Source organism: Rhododendron vialii, chromosome 6a (assembly GCF_030253575.1).
Source record: "Rhododendron vialii isolate Sample 1 chromosome 6a, ASM3025357v1".
Classification (NCBI taxonomy): Eukaryota; Viridiplantae; Streptophyta; class Magnoliopsida; order Ericales; family Ericaceae; genus Rhododendron; species Rhododendron vialii.
The window spans coordinates 12,721,116-12,734,273 of record NC_080562.1 but is presented as its reverse complement, the minus strand read 5'-3'; the positions used below and the strand labels follow the sequence as shown (position 1 = coordinate 12,734,273).

General features: G+C 36.1%; 1 protein-coding gene across 1 annotated transcript; it reads left to right on the top strand.

The window, feature by feature from the left end:
* Nucleotides 1-293: 293 nt before the first annotated feature.
* LOC131329175 (sugar transport protein 5-like) lies at nucleotides 294-10,102 on the top strand. The gene is made up of 4 exons (XM_058362257.1): nucleotides 294-512; nucleotides 5,243-5,562; nucleotides 7,291-7,920; nucleotides 9,455-10,102. Exons 1-4 carry the CDS (start codon nucleotides 380-382, stop codon nucleotides 9,890-9,892), a joined length of 1,521 nt encoding a protein of 506 aa, XP_058218240.1. The 5' UTR covers nucleotides 294-379; the 3' UTR covers nucleotides 9,893-10,102.
* Nucleotides 10,103-13,158: the final 3,056 nt, after the last annotated feature.

Genomic DNA, 13,158 nt, shown 5'->3' with positions numbered 1-13,158 from the left:
TTTTGGGACGAAAAAAAATGTTAATTGAAACCAAAGAATGAAAACGAAGGGAGTATAATTTTAACTAGTAACTAGCGTCATCTATTGACAGTCCACTAGATTCTCCATAAGCTAAAAAAAAATGCTTCAATACGTTATTCACACTTTTTAAAACACCTTTACCCATTTTCATCCACGTTTCACATCTTGTAATACCCCTTCATTTTTCCAACATTGACTACAGCAACTGGACAGTTTTTAATTAGCATATTTTTCCCTTTATAAATAGCCGCATGTGAGAGAACTATGAAGACATCCAGTTCCACTAGACCTGAATACTCTACAGAAGAGAGTGTTTGGATTAGGAGAAGGTGATCAGAGAAAGACGAAGTAGACGGAAATGGCTCCAGGAGCTTTTGCCAACAACGGGCCAGTCGGGGACTATGCCGGCGGGATAACGGCGTCCGTCGTCATCACGTGCATAGTTGCCGCTTCAGGTGGCGCCATATTTGGCTATGATATTGGGATTTCAGGTGCGCTTTGTTTTCTTTGTCGGCTTCTTTCATTCTTTAGCCAATTGCTTACTTCTACATGCAGAAATAAAGGGCAAATTACTCAAATGCTCCCTGTAGTTTGGTCTTTGTGTCATTTTGGTTCCTATAATTTTAATTGGCTCGATTTTAACCCTGTAGTTTTGATTTTGTGCCAATTAAGTACAATCACTAACTTCCATTTCCTCCTACTAACATAACCAATAGTGCAAATTGCACTTGACCCCTTGTGATTTGCACTTGTTATAAATTTCCTCTTATTCATTTAGAAATTTCAACACAACCCATGGTGATTTTGTATATTAAAGTGAATTGTTACATGTGTTAATGACAAGTTATTTATTCTACTTTTGTTAGTTTTGAGTCAAATATTTCTTGAATTATTTATTCGTTTTGACCAGAGGAACGCAAAATGTAAAAAGTTGTATTTGACTTCTCTAAGTCGCTAAGTACAGGTATAAACCAACATATATTCGGAAAGTTTTGTCGTGTCTCAATCCCACTGTCGGAAATTACTCTTGCATCTCGTTGTCAACTTCTTCCGAAACCACCATATCAAAAGCTCACAAAACCATGAAGTGGTGCTAACAAAGAACTATATACTACAATTTGCACAATTGGTTCCGTTAGTAGGAGGCAATGGAAGTTAGTGATTGTACTTAATTGGCACAAAATCAAAACTACAGGGTTAAAATTGAGCCAATTAAAATTATAGGGACCAAAGTGACCCAAAGACCAAACTATAGGGACCATTTGAATAATTTGCCCAGAAATAAATCATTCTCTCTCTGGGATCTACATCCTTACATTTATACTAGCACAAAATCCGTGTTATGCACAGGTAGAAAACATTTGAGGAAGATTGTATGTTCTATATATCATTCAGAAAGATTTTTATTTTTTTTTCGGTTTAATGTACTTCAGCTATATCATTTTTATTTTTTGGGGACTGTTAAAAGAGCTTGTATTGTTTCAATCAAGGGAACTTAGTAAACTGTTTCATTCCGGGGAAAACCAAATTGAACTAGTTGTAATAATATGGTAGAATATAGAAATAGAGGCCTGACAGCATATACTACCAGTGCACCACATATTTCTCTAGCTAAGGGCTATAGACGTATCGAGCTAAGCCAAATTGAGTTTTGGAGTGTTTGTGCTTGGAATCTCTAACAATTAGTTGAACTTGACAACGTCACGAGCCCAATTTAATCATCAAGTAGTCAAAGCTTGAAATCAACTTGCCTAGGGTTCACTAAACTTAAATTCGGTGTGATCTTATGGAAAAAATCAAACTTGTATAATTTTTAAGAGATATTAGATAGGTTCGGATTATGGGTGCAGTTCCGTATCGGCCTATAAAATTGGGCTATCGGGAAAATGGGGTGGAAAGTCTCTCCTTTATGTTGTTTATGCTGATCAAGCTGTAGGGACATCTATTTTCGAGAGATCGAAGCGCGAAGGGGATGGAAGTGAGGGGAAGGAAGATGAGGAGAGTGTCGGTTAAAGGGTCAAATGGCGAAGTTGCTGAACCCATACCAACTAATCGGGCGCGATGACTGCAGTTTTAGCCCTTACTAGTTTTACTTATTTTATATCTTCGATCTCCACTACCTCGGCCGGGGAAGTTGGGGTTTATTTTATTTTATTGAGAGATAGATATTGATATTGATTGATTTGGTCAACTATCAAGTATGTACTAAGTACGTACTAACTACTCATATACGCCTGAAGATGGCGCTAAAAAAATATGTACATAATACCTGTCGACTGCGCGCTTTTATATTGGCAATCATTTATATTACGTTTGTTTATTGGCATTCCTCGTACCGTTTTGAATTAATCGGTATCAAGTTACTAGTAGTAATTGTTTCCAAAAGTATTACTTTTTTCGTCTCTAAATAAGTGTCCCTTAGAGCATCTCCAACCCATACTTCATTTCTTCATTTGGGAGGATGAACTTTGATCCTCTAAATATAGAGGATGAAGGAAAAAATAGAGGATCTCCTCCAAATATGTGTTGGAGTTGAGAAATAGAGTATTGGGTTGGAGTTGAGATAAATAATACAATTCTCTAAATCTACTTTTCAAATAAAATAGATTAATTTGATCATCTCAAATAGAGATTTGGAGGGTGTTGGATTGGAGATGCTCTTACAAAAAGATTTGCAATTTTCGAACTAAAAAATATAGTACTTCCGTGCATAATGTTTTCAATTTCTTTGGACCAAATTAAAGAATTCAATTAAATCTTTAATTCAGTCCGAAGAAATTAAAAAATTAAGAACTTTATTTTTTTGTTAAAAAATTGTACGTCGTTTTGCAAAAGACACTTATTTAGGGACGGAGAGAGTATGTCATAGAGTGTTTTAAGTACGTCAAATTATAAGTTTTTATGGAATGGAGTATTTTAAGAGATATGGTAGCAGTTACGTACGTATAAAAATGCATTCCATTAAAACAATGCCTTAAGATCTTTCATGTAAAGAGCCTTCAAAAGCAACCAAATTACACTGCCCTTACAATAACGTGCTTTCAACCAAAGAGGCTACTACCAGCCCACCCACCGGCACCTAAACCATAGTAGTAAACTATTAGCTACTATGGTCACACCACAATCTCTATACTAAGCCATAGATTACTACTGTACACCAAAATTGATATTGTCGGACTAAAGTTAGTAGCGTCGTACCAAAATTTACTTATGCCACACCAAATTACTAATGTCACACACAATTTTATTAAAATCACGCTAAAAACTCACAATTGTACACCAAAATTACTACTACCACACTACCTATTTTTGTGTGCATGTAAACATATATAGAGAGTCAAGCTACAATACACACCTCGATTTTTGGCATCCGATATGCACTCTTTAACATTTACCAAAAGAGCCGTAATATTTTGAACCAAAAAGGACATACTCTCTCCGCCTCAATTTGTTTGTCCAATTGTGACATACACGCCCTTTAAAAAATTGTTTATATCTCACAATCTATTACTATGTTTTATATAATTTCAAAAACATCATATTATAGAACTAATTAAGATCCATCAAACAAGATCCATATTGCATACAAAAATCACTATAAATTGACTCACATAGATCATTTTGTAAGGGGTCCTAAATAGTGAAACGAGACAAACAAATTGGGATAGAGGGAGTAACATTTTACGATAAGAGCATCCACAGTGGAATAAGCAAAATAAAAGGTTTCTAAAGTTAGCAATGTTTGCTAAAAAAAGAGCTCACATTGGAATAACCAAATTTAACAACCTCTTAGCAACTCATCAAATTTTGGCTTTTGAATAATCAAAATTAGCAACTTTTTGCCAATAACCAAATTTAGTGATCCCTACATTTTCTTAATCAAGTACACTCATCATTACACAAAAATTTTTTCTCTCAACGATGTTTTCAAAAAAAAAATTATAAATAACTATTCTTACTATTCTTTTCAGAAACTTTTTCTAAAAAAAAAAAAAAAACTGTCTTCATATTAACTTTTTAAATTTTTTTTTTATAAAAACTGTTTCTTCAATTTTTTTAAAACTTTAAAAAAAAATTTTGTATTTACACAAAACTGTATTTTTACACATTTTTTTTTCATAAACTATTTTTTTATCCAACTCTTTTTAACTTAAATTGTTTAATAAACTGTTTTTTTTCAAGAACAAAGATTTTTTTTTTATAAAAACTATTTTTAACATAAACTAGTTTTTCAAAAGATTTACGTGAAATGAAGGGGAAACGTTTGGAGAAAACTCAGGGAAGAAAGCAATAGTCCCATTGGTTTTGATTATGAGTAAAAAATTAACCAATGTGAGACTTGACATTGCTAACTTTAGCAACCTCTAAATGGATAATCAAAATCTGATGTGACATATTTTGATTATTCATTTTTGTTTATTCCACTACGGATGCTCTAACAAGGCATAATATTTCACCACAAACAAGCGTAAGATTTTACCCCAATAGGCATAAATCTATAAAGATCTATACCATATGCGGCTCTAGCCATAAAAAAGGCTTAACATTCACCAAAATAAGCCGTAACATTCATCACCCGTAGTCATAACATTTTTCAAAAGTAAGCGGTGTGTATTGAAGCTTTCCCGTATAGATATATTGGATATGTTAATTAGTTTCCCATAAAAAGCCAATTATGTACTTTTTTCTCTTCCTTATTCATTTTTTTTTTTGCATTTGTTAATTTTGCACCAAATGTTTTGTAGATTATTGGATCGTTTGGACGACTGGAATTGGAAAAACAAAAAAATATATTGACTTTTACCCAAGAAAAAACCCAAAAAGTCGAGCTTTTTTTGACTTTTTAGTTTTATCTTGAATATTTTCATAAACAAACCCTTGATTAACTTTTTCTTGAATATTTTTAAACAAACGTTTTTGGTTTTAAACTTTTGAGGTCAGTATAGGACCCTTGATTAACTTTAGCCTTTGATTTTTCTTTGATGGTATTGCCTTCCACAGTAGTTAATGGAGTTTATAAGATTTTGTCAATTGAAAGAAGGAAAAGAAAAAGAAAAGAAGATATTGTCGTCAGACTTTCCATAGAGGAAGGAATGTTCAATTTGATGTACTAATGATGATCGAAAAAAGGAAGAAAGTTCAAAAATTCATGTTGGGTACGTTATGATAGGACTACAATTTTTTGAAACTAATTAACTTCCACACATAAATTCTGTTATAGGGGGTGTAACAACAATGGTGCCATTTCTTCAAAAGTTTTTTCCCTCAATTCTGAGGAATGCGGCGGAGGCCAAAACAAACATGTATTGTTTGTATAATAGCCAGACTTTGACAGCATTTACATCGTCGCTATATATTGCTGGGTTAGCTTCATCCTTGGTGGCTAGCCGACTCACGGCCTCCTTCGGCCGCAGAAACATCATGGTGCTGGGTGGTTTCACATTTCTTGCTGGTGCGGCCATAAATGGTGGGGCTGAGAATATTTTCATGCTGATTTTAGGCCGTATCTTGCTTGGACTTGGTGTTGGTTTCACTAACCAGGTATAACTACATTCTCTATATGTTGCTCTTAGTTTTTGAAATGTAATTCAATTAATGAAACGCAAGAGGGCAATGAGTGAATTGGGTTTGTAAAAATACTCAAATGACTTTGCTAAAAAATAAAAACTAATTGCACCATCATTTCAAAAATGATTTTTTTTTTCAACGGAAAAAGCTTATCCATTTAAACAAGCCATATGGCATCAACAGATTAGCACCGAATATAGAACAGGCCATATGGCAATTATAGATTTCCATCCGAATACAGAGATATAGAACCACAGCCAAACCCTAAAACTAACGAAAAGAGACGAAACTGATGTTTAGCGCCTAAGCAAGAGCTATTGCTCATTCCACACTGTAATCAACAAGGATCGACTTAAGTGGAGCTAGTACCCAAACATCAGACACCTCGAGATGGCGGAGCTCCATATCAAAGACAACATAAAACCCGATGAAAACCAGTCACCAGATCTGGAGAAACTAGACCGGAACAAAACCTGGAAGAAAATCCTGCTGGGACAGAAACTGAACCCAACATTAGGATAGAAACCGGCCTAAACATCAGGACAAAATAAAACCAAAAACTAGATTAAAAAAATCGAAAAGAAACCTCCAATCTTGGAGATGTCGCCAGACAAATGCGGCCACATAAATTGGAGACTTATTCGCCGGAGGGAGCCGAGTTACTCTGGCTTCATCTCACCGTCAGATCTAGCCCAAAACAAACCAAAGGGGGAGGGGGGAACGGTGGAGGTGATGGGAAGGGGGCGACAGAGACGATGGAGGGTGGATTTGGTTGGGAATGAGTATCGACAGGCGGAGAGGTAAAGATGGGTGACCGACGAGGAGGAGGGGGGGTGGAGCAAGGAGCGGCAGCCCCACCCCCATGGGAGAACCCTAATTTATTTCTGTTTACACCCAAATTTGGCACTTTTGAGAAAAAAAAATTCTAGGTCTAGCTTGACTGTGTTGGATCTTAATTGGATGCTGTTGATTTCATTCTCTGGATGTTCAAACTTGAGGTATATCACTATGATATAGCCAGTCGGTAGGATCGAACTTTAAATGCTTTGAAAGAGAAGTGCATCCAACCAACTTCAATTTTTTTTCGGGTTCGTTTACCAAAATGAAGCTATAAAGGCATAGGGCAACTCGACAATGGCCACTAACCAAAGTGCACCGATGGTGCACCGAAATTAGATGTGGCAAACTATTTTTTTTTTTCAAAAAATAATATTGCATAAGAGTCTTGTACTTATTATTATATGAGAAATAGTTGTGGCAAACAAGGCCACAAAATAATTGTTGACCTCCCAAATCTCTAACTTCTCAATAGTTAGACGCAGGCCCTAATTTGCATAAGTTAATATCTTCATATTATTTCTCTTTCCTACATTTTTCTTAATTTTTTTGGAAAATTTTTTATACTTTTTTCTACTTGACTTTAGGAGTACAGGTACAAAATAAACATTTATGAAAAAAATCGAAACACCAATAGTGACAAAAAAAAAATTATTAAAGACAAATTCTTAGTCGTAGTTTTCTTGTTTATTGTTTTAAATATTTCAATTCATTTCCATCCTTCTTTGATTACAAAAAATTGAGATGAATTCGAAAATCCAAATAGTTTGACACAAAAATTATAATCATGAAATACGTCACTAAAATTACTTATTTAGTCGGTTCTTTACGTTTTCCATAATTAAGCACGTCACAATGTTGCAGGCAACTCCTGTTTACCTCTCGGAGATGGCACCCCCCAAATGGCGTGGCGCATTCAACGTCGGCTTCCAATTCTTCCTAGGTTTTGGAGTCATCATAGCGAGCGTCATCAACCTTGGAGCATTTCGCGTCAGCTGGGGCTGGCGCTTCTCCCTCGGCTTTGCTGTGGTCCCAGCTGCCATCATGACCATCGGAGCCCTACTCATCTCCGACACCCCTAGCAGCCTTGTTTTGCGTGGAAAATTCGAACAAGCCAAACAATCCCTCATCAAAGCCCGAGGAATTGGGACCGACGTCGAACCGGAGCTGAATGATCTTATCAAGTCGAGCGCGATAGCCAAAGCAGCAACTGAGGAGCCGTTTGCGACCATATTTGAGAGGCAGTATCGGCCCCACCTCGTGATGTCCATTCTAATACCCCTTTTCCAACAAGCTACTGGGATTAACATAATCGCATTTTACGGACCTGTAATATTTGAGTCAGTGGGGTTTGGACATAATGGGGCTTTGTTAGCAGCACTTGCACTGGCATCGACTAACTTCGTTTGCATCATGGTGTCTGGTGCGGTGGTTGATCGGTTCGGTCGAAGGTTTTTGTTACTAGAAGGTGGAGTTCATATGTTCATTTTCCAGGTATGTATTTACATACGTATTCTTTTCTAGTTTTAAATTAATGTTTTTAATTAGGCATCTCATCATTTTCTTGCCGATAAGAGTATCCTTGTGGGATCTATGCTTGTGAGACACCTTCGGCAACTGATCCGATTAGTTACTAGAGAGGATCCATTCCCTTTGATGAGATGGATAAATTGAATCATTGGATTTTAAAATCAGATGCTTTATATATATTCTCTATGTGTAGGATGATTATTACCTAATTATCCTTCCCAACCATCAAAAGAAATCTCAATATTTGCCCATGAATTACAGAAACGCGTTTGGAACTTAGGAAATGAAAAAGATATGAGATCATGTAATCATCTTATTTATCTTTGCTTCCTGCTTTGGGAGAGAAGAAAAAAATGTTTGTAATATATATTCAAGGAAAGAGAGTCAGAAACGGTTCGGATCATTAAAATTTGATCGGGAAGTATAAGGTGTTTTTTTAGGTGTCTAATTAATTGTTCTCGGAACCGCCCAGTATATATTGTATTTTCTTTTCACTAAAAATTTATGTAAAAGAAATCAACGTACTTTTATTGCTTTTGAAAATCACGTACTATCCTTATAATTTTTATATATGTTTCCTCTATTTGGATTTCTAAACATAATTAATGTTGGTAATTATACGCTTCTCCCAGTCATTTAACTTGTAGCCGTCTACGTGCTGTGGAGTGGGTTGCTAGCCAGCTGGCAATCCACAAAGCCAGGAACAAAAGTATGGGTTCATATGTTTTGTATTTGTGAGGCCTAACTAGACCTCGGTAATAGATCGTATCGGGTCGTGTTCGTATCGTGTCAGTCGGGTTTGTATTACAAATCACCAATCCGAACTTGACCCGTTTAGAATTCGTGTTTCTTGAGTCGTGTCATTTTCGTGTTTCGTGTCAGAAATGTTCAACCCTAACCTGTTAACTTTGTGTCCAGTTTGTGTCGTGTTATCGTGTCAATTTTGTGTCTCGCGTGTTCAACCCGAACCCAACCCATTTACAATTCGTGTTATCGAGTCGTGTCATTTTCATGTTTCGTGGAAAAAATGTTCAATCCTAACCCGCTAATTTCGTGTTCGGTTTGTGTCGTGTTATCGTGTTTTGTGTCCGTTGCCAACTCTAGGCCTAACCCGATATTTTTCAGTTGGCCCATACCCAGGGTTAGTAAAGTAAAACTTTTAAGAGTTCCTTTATGAATGAATCATGCATGGTTTAGCTTCTAGCACTACCCCAATGTTTTTTATTTTTATTTTTTATCAAACGGAATAAACCTACCCCAAAGTTTCTCACTTCAAAAACAGAGGTTTAAGTTTCCAATGACATACATTTATGGACAACGTGGATGCGCGTCTCCAATGTTTGACCGTCTTATCAATTCATGTATCCTTAGTTCATTTGAATTGAATTTGTTATTTGTTTCACTCATGTGCAATAGATATTTTTAAGATTGTAGTAGATGTACACGGTGGGTGACTTTGTACTTATTTCATTTTTATGCCGGCAAATTTCTAAATCAGGTGGCTGTGGCTGTCTTGTTAGCGGCGGTCACCGGTGTTTCTGGCACCAAGCACATATCCAAGGGCTCCGGCGTACTCATGCTCATCCTAATGTGCATCTACGTCGCGGGTTTTGCTTGGTCATGGGGACCCCTTGTTTGGCTTATTCCCAGCGAAATATTTCCAATGAAAATCCGTATGACAGGCCAAAGCATTAGCATCGCGGTCAACTTCGCCGTCACCTTTGTGTTGACCCAAACTTTCTTGTCAATGCTTTGTCACTTCAAGTTCGGTGCTTTCTTGTTCTATGCCGGTTGGAATGTTGTGATGACCGTTTTCGTTCTGCTATTTTTGCCGGAGACGAAAGGGATTCCCCTGGATTCCATGTATGTAGTTTGGGAGGAGCATTGGTATTGGCATAGATTTGTCAAGGCTCGGTCGTCTAGTGTTATGCCTTAACTCCATTGAATATTGGTTGAAAAAACATGGGATTTGGGCATCTGTATGAATATTGTTCTTTGTGATTTTGTAAGATTGTGACGTTGTATGATCCGTTCATTGTGCAATCTGATCAGTTCAGCTTTGTGAAATTCATACGTGTATTGACTCCTAATTCGTTGACTATGACTTTTTAGGGTAATCGAGATCATGGATTTAGACCGGCGGACATATGAAGTGTAACCTAAGGGTTTGAGTCTCATTATTGTTGAGTTCTGACTTCCCATTTTTATACTGCTCACATGACAAACCTTCAAATTGAATTTGAAGGAAGTTAGTCAAAACGGACTAAACTGTTACAACGCTGCAACATCCACCGATCGGCAAGTACCGACCGGAAATCGACTGGCACACGGAGCCCACTACGTACTCCGGGTTCCGCGCGAATGATTCAAGCCGTTTGATATTTTAAAAAAACATTAATGTGCTCCTGAAAAATCAGTTCAATCCGATACATGTGTAGGTGCTCAATTCAATCTTCTATTTTTTCATTCAAATTTCAAGATTCAAAATTTGAATGAAAAAAATAGAAGATTGGATGAGTATCTATACATATCGGATTGAGTTAATTTTTCACAAGCCCACTCAGACTTTTTTTTAAAAATTATTGAACGGTTCGGATCATCTGTACGAGACCCAGAGTAGACCCCACGTGCCCGTCTATTTCCAATCAGTGCTCTGACCATCGATGGCCTTAGTATTTTTGAAACCGTTATCATTGCTAAAATTAACCTTCAGATCTATTTAATGCATGGCATAAAATGTCCTATATATCACTAGCTCAATACTCCCTTCGTCCCAAATTGTTGCTCTTGTTTTATTTTTTGTGTCACTCAAGCAATTATCTATATCCGTGAAAAAAAAAATTGTCTATATGTCACAATCTTTAATATTTTTTATGATTTCGAAAATTTTGTTCAATAAAATTAAACGAGTTTTATCAAACAAGATTCATATTTGATATAAAATATTATAAATTAAAAGATATAGTCAATTTTTTGAAAGGTCCCAAATAGTATAGGAGCAACTATTTGAGACGGAGAGAGTAATATTTTTCATGCTAGACTTATATAAACCTCCAATAGATGGAATAAGAGCTTCTTCAATCAGCGACAACACCGTCCTGTTGGCCGTTAGGCTCACTTGAACGATCTAACCATTGTCGTGCTAAAATTATCCGTTTGCTTTCACTCTGAAAAACACGGTTAGCGGGGTTGAGTATGGATAATCGACTCCGCAAATATCGATCAAATCTATGGACATATTTTTCGATCACAAACATATTGTCGTATTAAATACTGAAACATATGTTGAACCGAAACTTATCTTTTTAACATCGATTTGTTCTAAAAGCATATCGATCATATCCAATAAACATGATTTTTTGCTTGATTGACATTCACAACGAGATTGAAAAACAAGCTATTTTATTTTATTATTTTGCCGTTCAAAAAAAAAATCGATTATTGAAATGAACTCAAAAAGAGCTCAAAAAGAAACGAACGAGACCCTCCTTAGGCCCTGTTTAGCTGCCAGGAAAGTACAGAAAATGATGAAAAAATCAACTTTTCCATAACTTTTGTAGTGTTCAGTTGGCAGGAAAGTAGTGGGAAACTTGTTTTTAAGTTTTCTTGCAAGATTTACTTTCTTGCAAAAGTGATCCGGCCAAAAGCATAGGATTTTACGTCACGGGAAAAGTTTTCTCCATTGTGGGGCCAAAATAATTGATGGGTAATAATAAAAGTGAATGATACTAATACCAAAAAATACGAATTAGGTTTTTAGAAAGACATTTTGAGATTTACGTGAGCAACAAAAATTTCGACTACTATGGTGCTTTCTGAGATAATTGTTTTGGAAAGAGATTGGTACTTTATTTTTTTTGGAAGTATTTATTTATCTTGTCATTGGTCTTCAATTTTGCTTTGTACTAACTAATTTTCAATGAGTTATTGCATTGGCAACTGATGCAGGGCGTGTATGAACTACGGAATAATCGTGTAACAAGAAAATTACAAATGATAGAAGTTAGAGAAAACGCTCTCTAGACTCTTAATTTTAATAATAATCAACAATTGTTTTGCCTAGAAGGCTTACAACTTATTAAATAGTAGAAAAAATCCTAACCCTAATTGATTTGCCTCAAACCGGAAATCGAATCAATTAATGACGAAAATTATCAAAAGAGGAAAAATTCAAAATAATAGAAAACTGGAAAATAGAGGAAATTTTAAGACTTCTCCCAAAAGAACGGTTTAATTTGGATTCTCCTTGCCTAAGTTATAAGCAAATCAAATCTTTCCTTAAACGGAAAATTTGGGCTTAAAATGCCTAAGATACTCCTCTGCTATGACATCTGCATCATCCTCCCCGTCTAAAAAGAAATGCGCCCTCAAATTTGCTTCTTCATCGGACGAGCTATTACCCCAGAATGGAATTAGAGGCTTGACATTGAACGCGTCAGCAGTACGAACACGACTAGGAAGCTTCTGCTTCGTTCACTCTGATATAAGGAATAACGCCCCAAGCGTAGGGCTTAATACGTTAGTTGAAGCATAATAATCCGAAAGACTGGGATCGTACCCAAGGAAAAAATTAATACGGCTTGGTTGGATTTGTAGATGTAAGCTCGGGTTTTCGGCTTTTAGACAGCCAACTTGGTTTTACATGTGTAGTAGAGAGTAAAATGGGCTAAATTGAAAAATGAATAAACTAAGATAAAAAATAGGTTAGGTCTAGGAATTACTAACACTCACAACTCAAGTTAAACTGCATTTCTCATCCAATTATGCGGTTCAGGATACACAATTAAGGTTTCCAAATCGAAAAATAAGATGGTTCGATTACCAAGCTAGCTCTAGAATTTATTTAGCAAATGCCTCGTGCGACAGAGCTCTAAGCTTCATGTGTGGTAAGTAGGCGGTGCTTTTACCTACACATGATCAAGGAGATTAACACCTTAGCGATTTGACAAATAAACCCGAACCTCACATCGATTCTCGAACCAAAGGTTTAAACTTTACGGTGAAAAATGCAATTCTACTTGAGCCATAAGATGCTAATCACTCCATGACCTAACCTTGGAAAACTACTCACACATATCTATTGAGATAAGAGCAAGCAAAAATCTACTTAGCATAATTGAAATAACAACGCTAGAAGAAAATTAGATTAAACGATAGATCGAAGGATTTGCTACAACTTTAATGAAAGCGACAATATCAAAA